The 21,683-nt window shown below is 35.0% G+C and overlaps 1 protein-coding gene across 2 annotated transcripts; it reads left to right on the top strand.

Annotated features, from left to right (window-relative positions):
* Positions 1–976: 976 nt before the first annotated feature.
* LOC110616740 (probable anion transporter 6, chloroplastic) lies at positions 977–20,830 on the top strand. 2 transcript variants are annotated; one of them, XM_021759217.2, is made up of 15 exons: positions 979–1,533; positions 1,982–2,127; positions 2,999–3,098; positions 3,357–3,409; positions 4,213–4,287; positions 4,870–4,950; positions 5,187–5,248; positions 6,407–6,474; positions 12,326–12,441; positions 12,682–12,718; positions 13,508–13,603; positions 13,784–13,925; positions 14,045–14,097; positions 20,144–20,230; positions 20,339–20,830. In XM_021759217.2, exons 1-15 carry the CDS (start codon positions 1,174–1,176, stop codon positions 20,438–20,440), a joined length of 1,578 nt encoding a protein of 525 aa, XP_021614909.1. In that variant the 5' UTR covers positions 979–1,173; the 3' UTR covers positions 20,441–20,830. The 2 variants fall into 2 exon arrangements, with proteins under 2 accessions (XP_021614911.1, XP_021614909.1); XM_021759219.2 differs by lacking the exon at positions 13,508–13,603 and having other exon boundaries at positions 977–1,533.
* The last annotated feature ends 853 nt before the right edge of the window (positions 20,831–21,683 follow it).

The raw sequence follows: 21,683 nt of genomic DNA, 5'->3' as shown, positions 1-21,683 counted from the left end.
ATTTGCAACTTTTTAGTTTCTCAACAATATTTAACAATAAAAGTAAGATCATTTATATTTATGATTATAATTAAAAAATTAGATTTTTTTTGTTAATAATAATTCACAATTATATGATAAATAAAATTTAAGAGTTTTAGTAAAATGGACTAATTAATATATGACTTTTTAATTTATTATTATATGATATGTATAACGAAAAAAAAAACATATAATCATATAACTATAAATAGTAAGTAATTTTACTTTTGGTATTTTAAATGATTGATAATGATAATTTTTTAATAATTTAATCAGTAAATTTTATTGTTATTTTTATAGTTTTATATTCACTCATAATTTTAATTTATTTTTTAAAATTTTTTTAACTATAAATAAAATTTATTGATCTCATTAAAGTTATGCTATAAGTTTTATCATTAAATCAATTAGTATGAGTATTTGATTTTAATATAATATAAAAATTACTCAAAATAAGTTCTGAACTAACACTCAAACATAGTGTCACGTGATAAGAATTTTGATCGGATGGTATTTAGTTTCATCCAAAGAAGAAAAAATTCGGACACTTACGATTTCGGTTCACCAAAACTTGTCCTTCCAAATATAGAAAGAGAAGACTCTCTTGCCCGTTTTCTTTGATAATAGCTTTGCAACGACGAGACTAGATGTACTTTCTCTCCGCAAGTTAGGGTTACGCATTTTGAGTCTCTTTCAAAGTTGGGCATATTATTAGGCTCCTTTGTTTAGGGCTTCTTACTTGTATCTTGGACTTCTAAAACCTTTTCTGTTATGACCGAGTGATGTACGTTAGACGTTCGAGCTTTTGAATACAATCCATCTTTTAAAAAAAATAAAAAAGAGTTGGCTCCTTCGTGTTTTACCCAAAAAAAAGATATGAGAGTTTTTAAAATATTTAGAGAGCCCAACCCATATTTGCTCAAATGGATCAAATCTCGGTCCGGACGATTGACAGATCCCAACCCATCAAAGCAAGCGTGTTCCAGAGCCACAAGCTGCAAGTTCCTCCGTGGCCATCTCCAGTCCTTGGAAGTTAGAAGCTTGCCCATGGCTTCCTTCCTTTCACTTGTCACATGACTGAACGCTCTTTCTTCCCTCTTTTTATTCGTTCTCGTTGGACAAGAGGCTGGTTTCTTGATTTTCTCCAAGAAAATGGCAAAATTTTCTCTGCAACCAAACAACTTTTGCTCTCTTTCTCACACTCCAAACACATATAATTCTTTTTTCAAAGTGAAGAATCAACACTTGAATTTATTTCCCTCCAAGCGCAGCTTGAAATTCAGAGTTTTGTGTAGCGTTAAAGAGAAAGAAAATGCCCAAAAAGGCGAGAGGGTCTCCGAGGTAATCAGTGGAGTCCAAGTGGATAAATCGGAGCAGAGGAGTCCAAATACAGATTCTGACTCTAGAGAAGTGGACTTTAATTTGAATTGGCCGCCATGGAAGAATATTCCTCAGAGATATAAACTTATTGGAACTACTTCTCTTGCTTTTGTTATATGTAATATGGACAAGGTAAATCTTTGTTATCTGTCGCTTAAACAATTCAACAAACATTTTACACTATGTTCATGTTCATGGATTAATAGTGTAAGTGGATGGCTAAACTTGTCTGGGAGATAGTTAACATCAGCCCTAGTTCCTGCAATTTTGGAGTTATTTTTAATTGGAGTTGCAAAGAAGACGAAGACAGTGAATGGTCTAACTCTGCATTTGCCCTTGATTACAGTTATCTTAGTTATGTTCCTACAGGAATATGTATTATGTACGTTAGCAAGAACAACAGTGTCATATGCCTAGATGGTTATTCCAGTCGAGTTGCAAGCTCAAAGCATAAATCACATTTATGTAGGAGTAGAAAGAGTAAAGAAATTGAATTATGTAATGTTGATCATCTAATTACTAGGTTTTTTATTGTTTAAGACTAAGTTATACTTCTTGATCAATTTACTAAATTGGGCAGGTAAACTTGAGTATTGCAATTATTCCAATGTCTCACCAGTTTGGGTGGAACGCATCAGTTGCTGGGCTTGTGCAATCATCCTTCTTCTGGGGATATGCATTGAGTCAATTGCCAGGAGGTTGGCTAGCCAAAATATTTGGTGGCAGGTCAGCTCATGATGGCTTATTATATTTCATGTTTATATGTTCTAATATTAGGTCCGTGTATTTTGTTAAAATTAACTGCTAGTTCTTATTTTATAAAAAATCCAATTAAAACACCATTGTAATTTGTAAAACTAAATTATTTAATTATTCTGTCAAAGAAAACATCAGCTAACTTATTTTTGTCTTGAATATTTATAATATTTAGTCTCTATAATTTTGACTATTCATACTATTTAGTCCCTTTGATTTGATCAAGTGTAGAACAAGTTGACAAACGTTTCTAGGACAGAAATCGAACAAAAGGGCTAACATGTTTAATTTTATAAAATGTATGGACATTATAATTGGATTCTTAGAAAATAGAGACTGAACGGTTCATTTTAACAAAATACTAGGACTTGATAGTAATTCACCCTAAATTTATTCCAGCTTAAACTCAGTTAATCTCATGAGTGTGCACTTTAATTACATAAATTTCTTAAAAATGCCCATTTGTAACTTGTGTTTTTTCCCCCAAAAGAAGAGTTCCATGTTCATGCAGTATTGATGTTCATTTGTAACTCAGTTCGATAGGTATCTTCCTGCAGTATTGATGGTTGACAAACCTTCTTCTTAGCTTTACCTAGCTTTGTTCATGGAAATAAAGTCTAAAGAAGAAGTTACCCTTTAAAATGAATAAGAATTCACCAAAGCATATTTAAAAGTTCGATTCTAACATAAGGTGTTTAAAAAAAGGGGTCTACGTTTCTGTTACTGAATGCCACTATTCCTAGAGAACATGTATCACTAGTTTCTTACTTTTCTTCTAGGTTTGGTTGTGTGTGCAATATGTGTCCCACCATCCTTTGATCATTTATTTTTCCTTGTGCAGGAAAGTTCTTGAAATTGGTGTGTTGACTTGGTCATTGGCGACAGCACTTCTTCCTTCACTTGCTGGATTTATGCCTGGACTTGTCTTGTCAAGGGTTTTGGTATGAGAAACTATTTGAAGCTTCTCTTAACAGTTTAATCACATTTCCTCATATTGGAACCTTTACTGCATGTTTGGTATGGTAGACTATAATGGAGAGTGGTGGTATGAACTTTCAACTCATTGCATTCCATTATGTTCTGATCAATATGCTCCTAGATCTTGAAGTCCACTCTCATGCCTCATACATGATATTTGACTCTCTCTCTCTCATACGCACATTTCTTATATAGCATTCCATTTTTTGTTTCAAATATAGGTTGGAATAGGTGAAGGTGTTTCCCCATCAGCTGCAACTGACCTTATTGCCAGGCATGTATGACAAGCTTTTATGTGATGCTTAAAAGAGTATATCTTTTATTGTATCCTTCTCATGTGTTCTAGTCTGTTGGACTTGTATTTCCCTTCTTCAATTATTTTTATTTTCCTTTTATTGATTCTATTGAGGATTACCCTAATTGCATACTTTTTACCTCTTTAACAGCTAGCCCTTTGAAAGGCTTATGGGTTTTTAAGTGGAGAAATTTAATCAGAAAGTCAAAATTATAATTGTCTTACTAATGAATTTTGTGTTTTATGATTTTGCTAACTAATAATTTGCATGGATGATGTTATCTGTCACTGCTTGGATCACTGGGTTTTGCAAATATGGTGCATGACCTCTTTTAACAATTACATAATTTGGATGAAAAGATGTACACTTATTGGCATACAATAATACATTAATATATATATATATATATATTTGATATTCTTCTCGGTTTGGATTTATTTCATTTATCATCTTTTCTTCATTCCTTACTGCAACATTTTGAGGTTCAATCCGCACATCCAGTTTATTTTACTATCTCCTCCATAACTTGTTCTCTTAGTTGCTTAAAATTAATTTATTTAACATCAAACGTGAAAAATGTCAAATTATTTCTCCGTGATGCTTTTTATTTCCTTTCACTCCTGCCTCTGATTTCATATCATGGATTTTCTGCTTGCATCATATGTACATCTTATGCTGTCAATTTGACCTTAGCCAATCTGTTCATGTATAGCTAATGTGGAGCTCTCTCTTTCTCTCTCTCTCTCTTTCCCCCTTTTGATAAAGCCAATGCCACATGCAGATCAATTCCTTTGGAAGAGCGGTCACGAGCAGTAGCATTTGTCTTTGGTGGACTAAGTGTAGGAAGTGTTATGGGGTACGTTCTGTTGAATGTGGTTTTATATATGAATTTATCTTACTGTTGAAGAAAATGGTTGTGGCTTGATTTGATTGCGCTTCAATTTTAACTGAAGAACTTCACTGGTGAATGTTCATCTCCTTTGACTACATGGATTGTTTGCGAGGAAGAGGAACTAGATACAATATTTAGCTAGTTCTTTATGTGTTGAATTGTATTGGAGAGAAACTATCCTTTCCCAGAATGTTATTCAGAAAATTTAACATCTTAATATACCCAAACTTCATTAAAATCCCTAGGACACTGCACATTCATAGTATCATATTTGTGGATCCTCCTTTAATATCTGAAGGCACCATTTGATTATTCTAAAGGTTTTCCAATTAAAATTTTGCTTCGGGTTGTATAAATGGAGCAAATATAAGTTATAATTCAAAATTTATTTATCTGCTAAGACATTTGATATCGTCTATCTTAATGATATAAGCCAAAACTTGGTAATAAGTTACAAATTTATGTTTTGCTTACTTTTGTCGACTAGAATAAGTAATGAGGTTTAGTTGCTTGTCATTTCTAATGTTAGAAAGTAAATTCATGCAGGCTTCTTTTGGCTCCTCCCCTCATTCAAAATTTTGGTTGGGAATCTGTATTTTACATTTTTGGATTTCTTGGATTAGCTTGGTAAGTAGTTATTATGACAGAGTTAAAGAAATTTGCAATTGTGTATTGTACAAATTGATATTTCTTTCATTGTAAAATGATCATAGTTTTGTTATCTTCCGTGATCTGAGTCTTAATTTATAATGCTTTCTTCGGTTGAGTTTATTTCATTTTTTTATTTATTCTTTATTGATGTTGCTATGTGAAGAACTGATTGACTGCAACTTTGTACTTTTGACACCACCAAAACCATGAAGGTTTTTGGCATTTCAGTATCTTAAAGAGGAACAAGCTTCATATGCTTCTGTACCCTCATCAAGTGAGTACTTTATCTCTAACTGTATTATTGTGTACTTGAAGATTAAAGGTACTATTTGAAGAATGAAGTCACTATTTTGCCCCAATTTTCCTATGGATTAACAGTCCATTAGCTAATTGGAAGTACTGTTGTTAGAATCTTATGATTCTCAGTTCAAATCTTACAATTCAGATCTATTTTCTAACAAATCGATTTGAATCTATGGGGTGAATCTTAAATGTACCTGAAAATTCAACTCTATATCCTAGCGATTCAAATGTATAGAGTACATGAATTATGACTAAATAAATAAAAAAAGAAAAGATAGTAATGAGGTGAATCAATATGAATCGACTAAATTTTCACCCAATCTAATTAATTTTTTTTTATAGAGTTTGTTAGATCTTATATTTTCAAAATTTAAAATCATACTCATTTTTGCTAAAAAAAAAAGTGTATACAAAACATATTCTTACCTATTTTTCTTCTATCAACCATTCTTTTCCATCTCCTTTTGTTTTTTGTCTTTTTGCTTTTTAATTCATTTACTTAACTAATTATAGTTGTCAAATTATATTTTATATCTATAATATTCTAATCTACTATCTTTTTTTACTATTTAGTTATTTGATCAAATTTAAATGAGAGCTTCTCCAAAGTTATTAATTATAAGGTAAAACTATATAACATAATACACACATATTATTCTATTATGAAAAATATTTTTAATTAGATAAATGATAATTTTATATTTATCAAAATATGTTATGATAACTTTTTTTACTTATTTTTAGAACATATATTATTTTTAATTGATTTTTGAAAGTCTTAGTGGATCTTACGATTCGTTTCAATTCAATTCTCGATTCATGAAATGGAGATTCGAATCTCGATTTAACAACTATGATTGGAACTGCAATAATGTGTTACGTTAACACTGCATTTCAATGGAAATTGAATTTTTCTGTGACTTGTGCTTCTGTAATTTCTAGAATTTTCATTTTTTTTCAACCTTTGAAATGGTCACACTGGAAAGGTACCTTAAGAAAGCAACAATGCTTCTGTGCTTTAGTGATATGAACTAAATGAACTATTTACTATAGAAAATGTTGTCTCTTTCCTCAAGCTTCTCCCATATGTTTATGGGTGACGAATATCTTTTCTTGGTGTGTCTGACAGGGGCCCAGTCTATCAATTTGAATAAATCATGGGATACTTCTCTTGCAGAATTAGGTGGCTCACTGAAGGTATGATGCTTGATTTTCTTCATTTCTTTTTCCAATATTACTTTGCGTACTTGAAGAGTTTGGAAATGTGGTGACTGTGGTTCATTCATTATATTATATGCTAAGTGCAACTAAGAACTCAAATTAACCAGAATGGTTCTTGGTGGGTGGGACTTCAATTTGAATAGGGTTTGACCTATTAAGTATTAGTAGGATCTTTATAACTTTGAAAGTAGTTGATGTGATGGTATACATTGTGATAATCCAGCTTATGAAAAGTCATATCTTGGTTGAAGTGCTGAACCCTTCTGTGGGGAATTATAATTCTATCACTGCTAGCTACCTATAAGGCAATGATCATCAGACTGTCAGTAGTTTCACCATATATCTTATTTAATATCCTTTTTAGTAATTTTAATAGTAAATATGCTTATAAGCTAATTATTACCAAACATGTCAACTGCTTATCAGCCACTTATAAGCATTTTAACCAAATAGATAATTACTTAAAATTTTAAATGCTTATAAGCCTTAAATAACTTATAAGCAATTAACGCTTATAAGCTTATTTTCATAAGCTGAGCCAAACAAACTCTCAGCCTTCTATCTCTGCCCTGTGACCACCTTCCCTCAGTCTTCTTCTCTTCTATGTGGCACAGACATTATGATATTTGGTTATTAAGCTGATCTGAAAGTGCTGGTGTACTGTTGTGCAAAATTGCAAAACATACATTTATAATCTGGTTCAGTGACATCTGAGGATTTATGGCTGTCTAGGAGGGTCTCAAGTCTTTTGGTTTCAGATTTGAGAGTTTGGTATCTGTTGACTTATTTAACTAATCCTAGCTGATTCTAGAGATTTGATTTTGATCTGATTAGGATCCTTAATTATCTCTGTAATTATTATTTGATTATTTACTTCCTGTTTAGATATGATTCTCTGTGTATAAATAGTCATGTAGACCAATTGTAAAGATTAAGAGTGAAATATAAAAATACTCAAAATTTTCCCAAAATTCTTCATGGTATCAGAGCCTTTTCCTGATTTTTTGGGTCCAAATTCAATTTTTCATTTTTAGGGTTTCAAAACCCTAGATCTACCAATTTTGGTACTAACCCATCTAGGAGCCTCTTTTTCTCTCACCGCCGGCACCAGGAGAACCGCCGGACTGCCGCCAGCCGATCGACCAGCTCCGACATCGGAAAAGCCTGCGCGTGAGGCTCACGCGCCACCCCTTCCCGGCGTGTGACCCGTCGCTTCCCGGCGCGTGATCCATCGTCTGTCACTGTTTCGCCGCTCAGATCACTCCGGCGACGATTCCGACCATCTTTCCGGCTCTCCCGTGCTGTTACCCGGTCTTTTGGTGAATCAATTGGGCTTTCTTGTGTGTACAACCTTGGGTACCTCCTATTCTTTCACTGTTCATAAATCTTTACTATGGCAGAAGGGTTGAATAACGAATATGATCCAATTCGGGTCCAAGTGTTGGGAAGAAATCCTTTTCCTTCTCTAGAAGAGGCCCATGCCCATGTTCAACAAGAGGAAAGTCGTCGACATGCTATGCTCCATACTGCACCAGTTGAAAAGGCTGGGTTGACTACCAGTTTGAGCACACCACAGCCTCCTACTTCTGAGAAAGATCACTTATACTGTGACTATTGTGGGAAACCAAGGCATACCAAAGAGACTTGTTGGAAGTTACATAGTCGTCCCACTAGAGGTCGTGGAGGAAAACGAGGTACCTCTAGAAATCAAGCTAAGTTAGCAGAAACTGTGGAGGAGCCCTTTAAGGAGACAACAACGACTGAGTTCCTTTCCCCTAATGAACTTCAGAGTCTCAAGCGCCTCTTGTCTCATATTGACACCTCTTCATTCTCTGGTGCTACATCTAACTTTGTAAAGTCAGGTAATGCTTCCTCTTTTAATAATGTTCCATGGATTATCGATTCTGGTGCGAATAGACATATGACAGGCTCTTATAAAGGCTTTCTCAATTATTCGTCTTCTCTAACCAAAGATAGTGTCAGAATTGCTGATGGCTCTTTTACTCCCATATTCGGAACAGGTTTTGTTATTTGCACATCCAACATTAAATTATCATCTGTCCTTCATGTTCCCCACTTTCCTGTCAACCTTTTATCTGTCAGTGCTATCACTAATGCTCTTAACTGTAAAATTGAATTCTTTCCTGATCATTGTGTTATTCAGGATCTTCGCACAGGGAAGATGATTGGCAATGGTAGGCTGCATGATGGCTTATACATGTTGGAGGGTGATCCGGCTTCTTCGATATCTCAAGCCTGTTTTGGAGAAAATAAGGATGTCAATCAGGAAATAATACAGTGGCACCGGCGGTTAGGGCATCCATCATTTTTTGTTTTAGAAAAACTTTATCCTGATTTGTTTGCTAAAACCCAGTTTGGCTCTTTATGTTGTGATGCTTGTGAGTATGCTAAACACACTAGAACATCCTATCCTTTGAGTCATAATAAAAGTCAAATTCCTTTTGCAACTATTCATTCTGATGTTTGGGGGCCTACTCAAACGGTCTCCTTATCTGGTAATCGATGGTTTGTCACCTTTATTGATTGTTGCACTCGAATGACTTGGGTCTATTTGATTAAAGCTAAAAGTGATGTCTTTTCTTGTTTTCAATCCTTTCATAAGATGGTTTGTACTCAATTTGATACTAAGGTAAAAATTTTGAGAACTGACAATGGAAGCGAATACATGGATAATAGCTTTTCTGCTTATTTGGAGAGTAATGGGATAATACACCAGACTAGTTGTCCTTATACTAGTGCTCAAAATGGCGTTGCTGAGAGGAAAAATAGACATCTATTTGAGGTAGCTTGATCTCTTATGTTCACCATGAATCTACCCAAAACATATTGGGGAGATGCAATTCTTACATCTGCTTATCTTATCAATAGAATGCCTCTCAAGACCCTTAACTTTATGAGTCCTTTGACGGCTCTACAAGGGAAGAATTCATACGTTGTTCCACCAAAAGTATTTGGGTGTGTTTGCTTTGTCCATACTAGGACAGCAGGAAAACTGGATCCCAAGGCCCTTAAATGTGTGTTTGTTGGGTATTCTCCAATACAGAAGGGATACAAGTGTTACCATCCTCCCTCTAGGAAATACTTCGTTAGTATGGATGTTACCTTCCGAGAAACTGAACCCTACTTCAGTACCACCCACTCACCTCTTCAGGGGGAGAATAATGAGCAAGAAGAGGTGATCCCGAATTCTGTGATTCTGAATGATATGGTTCAACTAGAAAGTTTGAGTTCTAGTAGACAGGGGGAAATGTCCAATCAGGGAGAGAGAACTGGTCGTTTGAACAAGCCAGATTTGAGAAGGTATTCAAGGAGAGATAAGGCAGAAGAAGCCATTATGCAGTCTACTCAGAGTCAAGAATCTTCTCCTGGTGAGTTACCCACAACTCTTTCTTCCGGTGAGTTACTCACAACTCTTGAATGTTTCAATGACTTAGATAAACCTATTGCACAAAGAAAAGGGGTCAGATCTTGCACTAAACACCCTATTTCTAACTTTGTTTCTTATGAATCTTTATCTCCTTCCTATAGAGCCTTTGCCTTGTCTATTTCCTCTGTGTCTATTCCACAGGATTGGACGAAAGCTCTTGCAGATCCTAAATGGAAGAAAGTAATGATTGAAGAGATAAAAGCATTGGCTAAAAATGAGACTTGGGAGCTTGTCACTCTCCCACCTGAGAAGAAACTCGTTGGCTGTAAATGGGTGTTCACAGTGAAACACAAAGCTGATGGCACAATTAAACGGTTTAAGGCCAGATTGGTTGCTAAAGGATTCACCCAAACCTATGGAGTGGATTACCAAGAGACATTTGCCCCAGTTGCAAAAATGAACTCAATTAGAGTTTTGTTATCTTGCGCAGCCAACTTGGACTGGGACTTGCAACAGTTTGATGTGAAGAATGCTTTCCTCCATGGAGATTTAGAGGAAGAAGTGTTCATGGAAATTCCTTCTGGGTTCGCTGATGAGAAGACACAAGGAAAGGTGTGCAGGTTAAAAAAGGCTTTGTATGGGCTAAAACAATCTCCCAGAGCTTGGTTTGACAGGTTTAGCAGAGCCATGATTTCCTTTGGTTACCAACAAAGCAATGCTGATCACACTCTGTTTATCAAACATCATAAGGGTAAGATCACCCTTCTTATTGTGTATGTTGATGATATAGTGGTGACAGGTGATGACAAAGAGGAAATGGCTCAACTAAAGAGGTTGTTGGCCCAGGAATTTGAAATCAAAGATCTGGGAAAACTGCAATATTTTCTAGGTATCGAGGTGGCTAGATCAAAAAAAGGAATTTTCATCTCCCAAAGAAAGTACATTCTGGATCTTTTGGAAGAAACTGGTATGATGGGGTGTAAACCAGCAGAATCTCCCATTGAAAGTAATCACAAGCTGAAAGCATAAACTGGTGAGTCCGTGGATATTGGAAGATATCAGAGATTGGTAGGAAGGTTGATTTATCTCTCACACACTCGACCAGATATAGCCTATGCTGTTAGCTTAGTCAGCCAATTCATGCATGACCCTCGCGAGACTCATATGCAAGCTGTACTTCGCATCTTGAGATACCTAAAGTCTGCGCCAGGGAAAGGGCTTCTTTACTCCAAACATGGTCATCTTCGAATTGAAACTTTTACAGATGCAGATTGGGCAGGATCTCTCGATGACAGGAGATCCACCTCTGGCTACTGCACAGTTGTGGGGGGGAACCTTGTCACCTGGAGGAGCAAAAAACAAAGTGTTGTTGCTCGGTCAAGTGCGGAAGCAGAATACAGAGCAATGGCCCAAGGAGTATGTGAACTCTTATGGTTACAGAAGTTATTGGAAGAGTTGAGATTGTCCGAGAGAGACAAGATAACTTTGTATTGTGACAATAAAGCTGCTATAAGTATAGCACAAAATCCAGTCCAACATGACCGAACCAAGCACATTGAAATTGATCGGCACTTCATTAAAGAAAAATTAACAGACGGTGTCTTGAGCCTAGTTCATGTGACTTCTACGGGGCAACTTGCGGATGTGTTTACTAAAGAGCTTAACAACAAGATCTACCATAATCTGATTTGCAAGTTGGGCATGTGTGACATCTTTGCACCAACTTGAGGGGGAGTGTTAACTTATTTAACTAATCCTAGCTGATTCTAGAGATTTGATTTGATCTGATTAGGATCCTTAATTATCTCTGTAATTATTATTTGATTATTTACTTCCTGTTTAGATATGATTCTCTGTGTATAAATAGTCATGTAGACCAATTGTAAAGATTAAGAGTGAAATATAAAAATACTCAAAATTTTCCCAAAATTCTTCAGTATCTAATATACACCCTTTGCTGGATTTTGCTACATTATTAAGTGAAATCGAGCCAGTTTGCATTTAATAAGAATCATGAAGGAGTTAGGTTGAAGAAAGAGTGAAAATGGTGCCCAGAAGGTGGGGGAGATGGGAGAAACGGTCATGTGGTTACTTAACCCAGTAGACAAAGGATCTGCCTTTTCTCACAATTAACTTATGGTCATATCATTATTCTATCGGTAACCCATGTTACAGCCATTACCACTGCCAAAATTTGACCATTATGTATAGGTTGTAATTGGTTGCCAGGGTTTGATCCCCTGATCTCTTGCACTAAGAGTCTATGTGGTAGGCACTTCACCACTAGGCTTCTAGCCCAATGGTATTTATTTAAACTTTAAATGCTATTGGAAAATTGGATTGCAATAGAGACATCCTTCAATTTTTATATAGAGACATCCTTCACATTCTATCCTTCCTTTATTGCCCTAACTTCTCTTGCTGGCTTTGTTAGGACAGGAAGTACCATGGAATGCATTTTTCCAGAGTAAAGCTGTGTGGGCGATGATATATGCTCATTTTTGTGGAAGCTGGGGTCATTATACTTGTTTATCTTGGCTTCCTTCTTATTTTAGGTAACTTTTGCAATAATATTTTAATGTTTATGTTGACTTCTAAGAAGTTGATACCAGCACTAAAATATTAACATAAGAATGGTTCTTTTGAAATTATTATGTTGTGAACATTTCTTCCCTAATTACTGCATTTCTTGTCAAGTCACCCTTAATATAAAGTATTTAGAACCTATTAGTCAGTTTCCTTGCTATAATCTTGTCATCCCATGGAACTTAATATTCAATTGATGTTCAATGCAGTGAGGAGCTGAACCTAAATTTGACAGAAGCTGCATGGGTAAGTATAAAGATACATTTTGCCTTTTTATTTTTAGATCCATTCATTGTATGTGCAAGGAAGAACATTGTATCATGATGTTTAGCATACATTATATTTGAACCTTTCTCAAAACTGAATAGGAAAAAGTTATGAATTTAAGGAAAGTTTCCTTCTTGTGCAAGAAATCACATGATCCAACATCAAGTATAGGTTAGTATTAGCTTCCTACATGCCAAGTATCTTGAGATATGTTTTTTAAAATCTAAATCGTCCACCTGTATGTGCCTTCTGATGTCAATTTTTTTTAAGAAAAAGACAACATAAATATTACAGGAGAATAATGTGCGCAATTCTCCTCAGAACTCGGCCTTAAGCTCTGATTAGCTTACTTAGGATAGAAACTCAAGGCTGTTGGTAAATTAGACCATACTGAATGAGGAAGATGAATTTCACTATTTGAAAGTTATTGATCTCTTTCTTGGTTATATTAGCACATCGATAATGTTGAGCTTTGGAGATCCTGAACTGTAATTGTGTAGAAAATGCATTGATGTGATTCTTTGTGATCCAAAATATTGGCATGCATTTGTTTAGCTAATTCCTCAGCTACTTGGATTAACATGTATATTTCAAAGCACTGATGATAGCTAGAACTGACTTTGAAATGTGTTTTTCTTACATTATATAACCTGAACTTATGTTCGCCATTGCATGTCTGTACATGCACTACCAAAAATATTTGACTGCTTAAATCCGTTGAAACATTGTTTAGATTTGTGTTCGTATGAAATATCTTAACCATTTCAGGTTTCCATTCTTCCTCCTTTGGCTTCAATTTTTGTGACTAGCATTGCTGCACAGCTTGCTGACAACTTAATTGCGAATGGAGTTGAAACCACTACGGTATGGAATGGGACTGAAATATTGGTTATATGCCAAATTGTCATAGTCATGATCTTAAAATAACTATTCAATGCATCAATCAAACCATATAGGCTGTTGGAACTTGGCAGTGACATCATCGTCTACTTGTGTGTGGTGCTTTTCTTTTGGTTTTCTTTACCTAGTGGCCTTTTCTTGCAGGTGCGAAAGATTTTCCAAACAGTTGCCTTTTTGTCTCCTGCTGTTTGCATGACTCTATCCTCTGTAGATCTAGGCCTGCCGCCTTGGGAGATTGTGGGGATTCTAACTGGTGGCTTGGCCCTCTCGAGCTTTGCGCTGTCTGGTAAATGACAACATAATTGTAGATTTTTTTTTTTTTTAATTTGGGAAACTGTAAAGGATTGACTTGTCATACTTATTTTGTTGGTTGGCTAATAATATGATTTTTTTCGGTTTGTGCAGGACTATACTGCACACATCAAGATATGTCTCCCGAATATGCAAGTATACTGTTGGTATGTAAGCTCACAATTCTAAATTCTTAAAGCATGTGCTGGAATTTTATGAACAGCAGTTTACAAAGATGGGAAAATAATGGATTATTGCTCGTACACTCTTGAGCGCCATTCTGTTTGCACAAACTGGACTTATTCCACATCCTGTCAACTCAAAATATTGTTCCTGAATTGCATGCATCATTAGTTGTGATGAATTTGGAGAATTTCTGAGTATATGTTTGTTTTCTCTTTTGATTGTTACAATGATTTACGTGCCTATTTATACACAGAGAATTACAACTAAAAAGGAAGCAAATAATCGAATAATTACAAAGATAATTAAAAATCGTAATTTGTATCTAGAATTAGTTATCAATCAAATCATATCATACTAAACATCAGCAAATAAGTCAACACTCTTGCTCAAGTTCTGCTGAAGTTGGTGCATAGATGTCGCACATGCCCAACTTGCAAATCAAACTAATGATAGGACCTATTGTTGAGCCCTTTAGTAAACATAACTGCAAGCTGTCCGGTAGAAGTCACCATGAACTAAATTCAATACACCGTCTGTTAATTTTTCTTTAATGAAATGCCGATCAATTTTAATGTGTTTCGTTCGGTCATGTTGAACTAGATTTTGTGCTATATTGATGGCAGCTTTGTTGTCACAATACAAAGTTATTTTGTTTCTCAGGCAACTTTAGCTCCTCAAATAACTTCTGCAGTCACAAAAGTTCACATACGCCTTGGATCATTGCTCTGTATTCTGCTTCGGCACTTATTCGAGTAACAACATTTTATTTTTTGCTTCTTGAAGTGACAAGATTTCCTTCCACAACTGTGCAATAGCCTGTGATCGGGAGATTCTGCCCAATTTGCATCTGTGAAAATTTCAATTCAGAGGTGACCGTGTTTAGAGTAAAAAAGCACTTTCCCTAACGCAGACTTTAGGTATCTCAAGATGCCAAAGACAGCCTGCATATGAGTCTCTCGAGGATCATGTATGAATTGACTGACTAAGCTAACAGCATAAGTTATGTCTGGTCGAGTGTATGAGAGATAAATCATTCTCCCTATCTATCTTTGGTATCTTCCAAGATATATCGACTCACTATTTCCTGCTTGCATCTTGTGATTACTTTGAGTGGGAGTTGCTGGCTTATACCCCAACATTATCAGTTTTCTCTAAGAGATTCGAAATGTACTTTCTTTAAGAGATAAAGATTTCTTTTTCTGATCTGGCCGCCCCAATACCCAAGAAATATTAAAGCTTTCTTGAATCTTTGATTTTAAATTATTGAGCCAACAACCTTTTTAGTTAAGCCATTTCATCATTGTCATCATTTGTCACCATTATATCATCAATATACACAATAAGAATGGTGTTCTTACCCTTGTGATGTTTGATAAACAAGGTATGGTCAATATTACTCTGTTGGTAACCAAAAGATATCATGACTTTGCTAAACCAAACCAAATTCTAGAAGATTATTTTAGTCCATACAAAACCTTTTTTAATTTGCACACCTTTCCTTGTGTTTTCTCGTAAGCAAATCCAAGAGGGATCTCCATAAACACTTCTTCCTTTAAGTCTCCATGGAGAAATGCGTTATTCACATCAAACTGCTATAAATCCCAATCCAAGTTAGCTACACAAGATAACAAGATTCTGATTGAGTTCATTTTTGCAACTGGGGCAAATGTCTCTTGATAATCCATTCCATAGGTTTTGGTGATAGAGATACAGAAAAAGGGAATAAAAGCTCTAGACAATTTTGAGTATATTGCAAAAAAGAAAGAAGAGGATTAAAAGGGAATAGAAAAGATTCTAATAACATACAAAGACATTATGTTTCACTTTATATAAGTCTCCTGCTCTATTTTGTTAGCATCTCCATATGGCAAAGCCTCATTAAATCACTCTAACAGAAAAACTACTCTGCCAGCTAATGTCCTTATATATTACTAGAATCTTTTTTCTATTCCCTTTTAATCCTCTTCTTTCTTTTTTGCAATATATTCTCAATTGTCTTGAGCTTTTATTCCCTTTTTCTATATCTCTATCATTGGGTGAAACCTTTAGCAACCAACCTGGCCTTAAACTGTTCAATTGTGCTATCAACTTTATGTTTCACTGTGAATACTCACTTACGGCCAACTAGTTTCTCCCCAGGTGGGAGAGAGGCAAGCTTCCATATCTCACTCTTGGCTAATGCTTTTACTCTTCAATTATTGCTCCCTTTCATTTAGGATTTTCGAGAACTTCCTTTCAATCCATTGGAATAGATATAGAGAAAATAGACAGATAAAGACTCTATAGGAGGGAGAAAAGGAATCATAAGAAACAAAGTTAGAAATAGGGTGTTTTGTATATGATGTAACCCCTTTTTTTTGTGCAATGAGTTTATCTAAATCATTGGAGTATTCAAGAGTTGATGATAACTCACCAAAAGAAGAGGAGGAAGATTCTTGATCTGAGTAGACTGCATAATGACTTCTTTTACCTTATCGCTCATTGAATGCCTCCTCAAATGTGGCTTATCCAAACGTCCAATTCTTTTTCCCTGATCAAACGTCTCCCACAAATTAGGGATCACCTCCTCTTTCTCATTGTTCTCCCCTTGAAGAGGTGAGTGGGTGATACTGAAGTAGGGTTTAATTTCTTTGAGGGTCCTTTTATGTTAGAGAATACCCAACAAACATATATTTAAGAGCCTGTGGATCTAATTTTCGTGTCATCCTAGTATGGACAAAGTAGACACATCCAAATACTTTTGGTGGAACAATGTATGAATTCTTTCCTTGCAGAACCTTCAAAGAACTCATAAAGTCAAGGGCCTTGAGGGGCATTTAATTGATAAGGTAAGCAGATACAAGGACTATGCTTTGGGTAAGTTCACGGTGAACAGAAGAGATCGAGCTACCTCCAGTAAGTGTCGGTTTTTCCTTTCAGCAACTCTATTTTGTGTACTGGTATAGGGACAACTTGTCAGTGTACTATCCCATTGGACTCTAAATAAGAAGAAATCTGACTATCTATATATTCTCTACCATTATCTGTTTTCAAAATTTTTACCTTAACGTCAAATTAAGTACAAATCATCTTGTGAAAAGATCGAAAACAAGAAAAAAAAAATCACTTTTAGCTTTAGTCAAATATACCAAAGTCATCCGAGTACAACAATCAATAAAAGTAACAAATCATCGATTACTAGATAAGGAGACAATTTGAGTAGACTCCCAAATATTAGAATGAATAGTTACAAAAGAAACTTGGCTTTTAGGATAGGAGTTTTTAGTGTACTTAGCATACTCACAAGCATTACAAAATAATGAACCAAACTGAGTTCTAACAAACAAATTAGGATAAAGTTTTTCTAAGATAAAAAAAAATGGATGCCCTAACTACCTGTGCTACTGTATTATTTCCTGATTGACATCCTTATTATCTCCAAAACAGGCTTGAGATGCCGTAGAATTTAGATCACCTTCTAAAAGGTATAAGCCATCATGCAGTCTACCATTGTCAATCTTTTTCTCTGTGTGAAGGTCCTAAATAACACAATAATTAGGATAAAATTCAATTTTATAGTTAAGAGTACTGATGATAGCACTGACAAATGAAAAGTTGACCGGAAAACAAAGAACATGAAGGACATATGATAATTTAACATTGGGTGCACAAATAACAGAATCTGTTCCAAATATAAAAGTAAAAGAGCCATCAGCAATTCTGACACTGTCTTTGGTTAGAGGAGGAAAATAATTGAAAAAGCCTTTAGAAGAGTCTATCGTGTGTCTATTCGCACCAGAATTAATAATGCATGGGAAAGTATAAGGGAAGAAGCATTATCTAACTTCACAAAGTTAGATGTGGCACCAGATGAGGACAAAGTGTTAATATGAGACACGAGGTACTTGAAACTCTGAATTTCATTGGAAGAAAGGAACTCAATAACAGTTGTCTCCTTAGAGGGCTCCTCCACAGTTTCTGATAAATTAACTTGAGCTCTGGAGGTACCTCGTTTCCCCCACGGCCTCTAATGGAACGACCATGTAACTTCTAGCAAGTCTCCTTAGTATGTATTGGTTTTCCATAATAGTCACAATGCAAGTGATCTTTCTCAGAATGAGGAGGTTGCAGGGTGCTCAAACTAGTAGCTAATCCAACCTTTTAAATTGGTGCAGTATAGAGCGTAGCATGTCGGCTACTTTTCTCTTGTTTATCATGGGCATATGCCTCTGCTAATGAAGGAAAGGGGTCTTTATCCAAAACTTGAATCCAAATTGGATCATATTCATTATTCAAGCCTATAAGAAAATCCTAAACCCACTCCTTTTCGATCATTTTTCAAAATTTGACTGCATCCTCAATGCAGTCTGTCTGAAAGTGCTGATAGTAGTCAAGCTCCTGCCATAAGTCACATAGCTCAAAATAAAATTAGGAGACAATCATTTCTCTCTGCGTAGTGCCATGGATCTTATTCTGAATATTATAAATCTGAACATCATCCCAATCTTGGAATAAGTCAAGGACAATACTTTTCATATCTTTGCAGCAGTATCAAGCAACAAATAAGACTTAGAGATATAAGGTTGCATAGAGTTTAGCAACTATGTCATAATAAAACAATTATTTGAGTCCCATTCAGGAAATTCTGGATTACTCTAATCCGATTTCTTTTTATTACTCGTGACATAGCCCTGTAGTCCTCTAGTCTTGATAAACAACAAACAAGACTTTGCCCAAGCAAGATAATCGTTTTCATCAAGTTTTACGGGACTAATTTTAAGGGTTATCATTACTTAGAACATGGGCTTTCTTTTCTGTTGCCATGGGAAATAAAAAAGGGTATGAAAAAATTATTGTAAACACCAAAGAGACACCTTACCCACACCAAATAAAGCCAAATACAACGGAAAGGTGACGGAAATATGAGGAGATGCTGTCGAAATCGATCAAAAGGTGAAACGATGCCGGAAAGGGTTGTCACATGCTGACAAAGGTGGCGTGTGTGACGCACGTGCCAGGATCTGAGTTGCCGGAGTGGACAGATTGGCTGGCGAAGAGGTTCCGACAGCTCTAAGGGTGGCGGTGAGGGTGGAAGAAGGGTCTAGGTGGGAGAGTACCAAAATGGGTGAGTTAGGATTTTTTGAAGAAATTGCCAAAATTGGTAGAAATTGGGTACCAAATCAGGATCAATGCTCTAATACCATGATGAATTTGGAGAATTTCTAAGTATATGTTTGTATTTCTCTTTTGAACTTTACAATGAGTTGCATGTCTATTTATACTTAGAGGATTATAACTAAAAATGAAGGAAATAATCAAATAATTACAAAGATAATTAAGGATCCTAATTTGTACCTAGAATCAGTAATCAATCAAATCATATCACTAGAAATCAGCAAATAAATCAACAAGTTGTGCCATCAAGATGTAGGATTTGCTAATTCACTTGCACATTTTGCAAAGAGTTAGTTTCTTGTGGGTGTGAAACAATTCGAGAGAGCAAGAGACTTCAGGTTGACTCAAAGCATGAATTTTACCCCCTTCTTTATCCTCTTTTCAACTAGCCACTGCATTTCTTAAAAAGTGTTAAGGGCTTGTTTGGGTTATAGGTATAGTTAAGCCTCTTCCATCTCATATCAGCCACCTTTTAAGGCCTGATTTGATTAAAGGATTGACGGACAATTCAGGACGGATAAGCCACTTCCATCCTGTATCAACCAGATTGCAAATGAGTTTTGCCACTTGCAATACATGATTTAGTGATTTTGAAATCAAAGTTGTCTCAGCCAACACAAAACAGTACCCTTATACAAAGCAAGACACCCAGTACGTTTCAGGCATCACTGAGGAACAGTTGGGGTTGGAGTTTCACCAGTTTATGACATTATGCTAACAATTCAAAAGAGAGACCGCTTTCATTTCACACAGCCCAGTTAAATCCAAGACTGATGGAATATGCTAATGCTTGTCGTCCATGCTTAAGCTTTCTCTTGAACAACTGGACAATATCTTATCGTAAATTAAGAAGATTTTCTTTAAATTTGTTAGGGTATTACAAACACTGTCGGAGCAATACCTGGGATTGTTGGTGTTGCCTTGACCGGCTATCTTCTTGACACAACCCACTCATGGAGTGTAAGTTCCCTATATATCATTCTCTTTAGTTAAAATATTTTGTTGGCAATCCTTTTATTTACTTTGTGTTGTAATGTTAATGTCCTCTCCAACATCTGTGTCATGTAGATGTCATTGTTTGCGCCATCGATCTTTTTCTACTTGACTGGTACTATTGTATGGTTGGGATTTGCAAGCAGTAAGCCTCAGAACTTTTCCAACAGTGATTGATTTGGATCCTGAGTATGAGGTTGGTTTTCTGAGCAATCAAATAAGAGAAAGCAGCATTCAAGATGTTACTAACCGATTTCTTCCATGGTGTTTGGTAGAAAATTGACTTCATCCTTCACTAACAACTAACAAGGCCGGTTTTGTTTTTCTACTGCAACCCCACAAGCCTCCACCAAAAAGAAAAAAAAAAAAAATCCCCTGCACATAATTCCACTTGTATATTGATAAACAGCATATTGCATTGTTTGAAGAAAGTGGTCATATTTGGCCACAAAAATATATGTATGAAGAATGATAGCAACCTTGGACCTTGTGTTGTATTATAATTTTACAGGAAAGAACTTGCAGTATGTGTCAAGAAAGAAAGAAAGAAAATTATATTTGCTCCCATTTATCTTTTATTTGATCATTTGCTGGGTATTTAGTGCTATTTATCCTCGAGCAGAGAGAAAACAATAGAGTTTGAGACTTTGTTGCTGTTGGGATTACTTCAGCTATTGGAATTTACCTGTGGAGTACTGAGCAATTTGTGTATGCACCAGTGTTGTGTGATTAAGAACTTAAACCAAAAAAAAAGTTGTATGTTTTTATATGGTTTAATGCTTAATTTCACCTTTACATTTGTTGGGGTATTTAATTTAGCTCATTAAGTCATTGTTAATTTTTTTTTTTTTTTTTTTTTACTGAATTAGTCCAAGAATTTCAATTTAAACTTAACACGCACATCAAAATTTAGCCTCAAAATAAATAAAATTAAAGGTAAGTTTCTTAATTTTTTTTTTTAAAAAAAAAATTAGTTTAAACTGAGTTTAAAATGAAACTTCTGAATTAATTTATGTAAAAAATAATTAAATATATGTAAAATTAAACTTTTTCAATGCATATAGAAGTGTGAAATTAAGCATTAAGTTTTTTGTAATATATTAAATTTTTTTACTGATATTAATAGTTAACTTTTACATCTTTAGAATTATCAATTGAAATTCTACAGGGATGAACTTTTTATAATTCAATAATAAAATGGCAAGAAAAAAAAAAATATATATATATATATATATATATATATATATATATATATATATATATATATATATATATATATATATATATATATATATATATATATATATGTATATATCATACTTTTTTAAACATTATTTTTATGTATTTTATTTCTATTTTCTCTTTCGAAATGTTTAAATTCCCGTGACAGATGATCTAGAAGGAAAAAGTAAATATATAT

The sequence above is a fragment of the Manihot esculenta genome, chromosome 6, assembly GCF_001659605.2.
Source record: "Manihot esculenta cultivar AM560-2 chromosome 6, M.esculenta_v8, whole genome shotgun sequence".
In the NCBI taxonomy this organism is placed as follows: Eukaryota; Viridiplantae; Streptophyta; class Magnoliopsida; order Malpighiales; family Euphorbiaceae; genus Manihot; species Manihot esculenta.
This window is presented reverse-complemented; position numbering and strand designations above follow the sequence as displayed.

What these genes read in the sequence shown, in the direction of transcription:
- LOC110616740 (XM_021759217.2), top strand. Translation starts at nt 1,174, where the DNA reads ATGGCAAAATTTTCTCTGCAACCAAACAACTTTTGCTCTCTTTCTCAC. An exon ending in GCCAAAATATTTGGTGGCAG is followed by an intron (nt 2,128 to 2,998) that starts GTCAGCTCATGA and finishes TTCCTTGTGCAG; the next exon opens with GAAAGTTCTTGAAATTGGTG. An exon ending in ACACAACCCACTCATGGAGT is followed by an intron (nt 20,231 to 20,338) that starts GTAAGTTCCCTA and finishes TGTGTCATGTAG; the next exon opens with ATGTCATTGTTTGCGCCATC.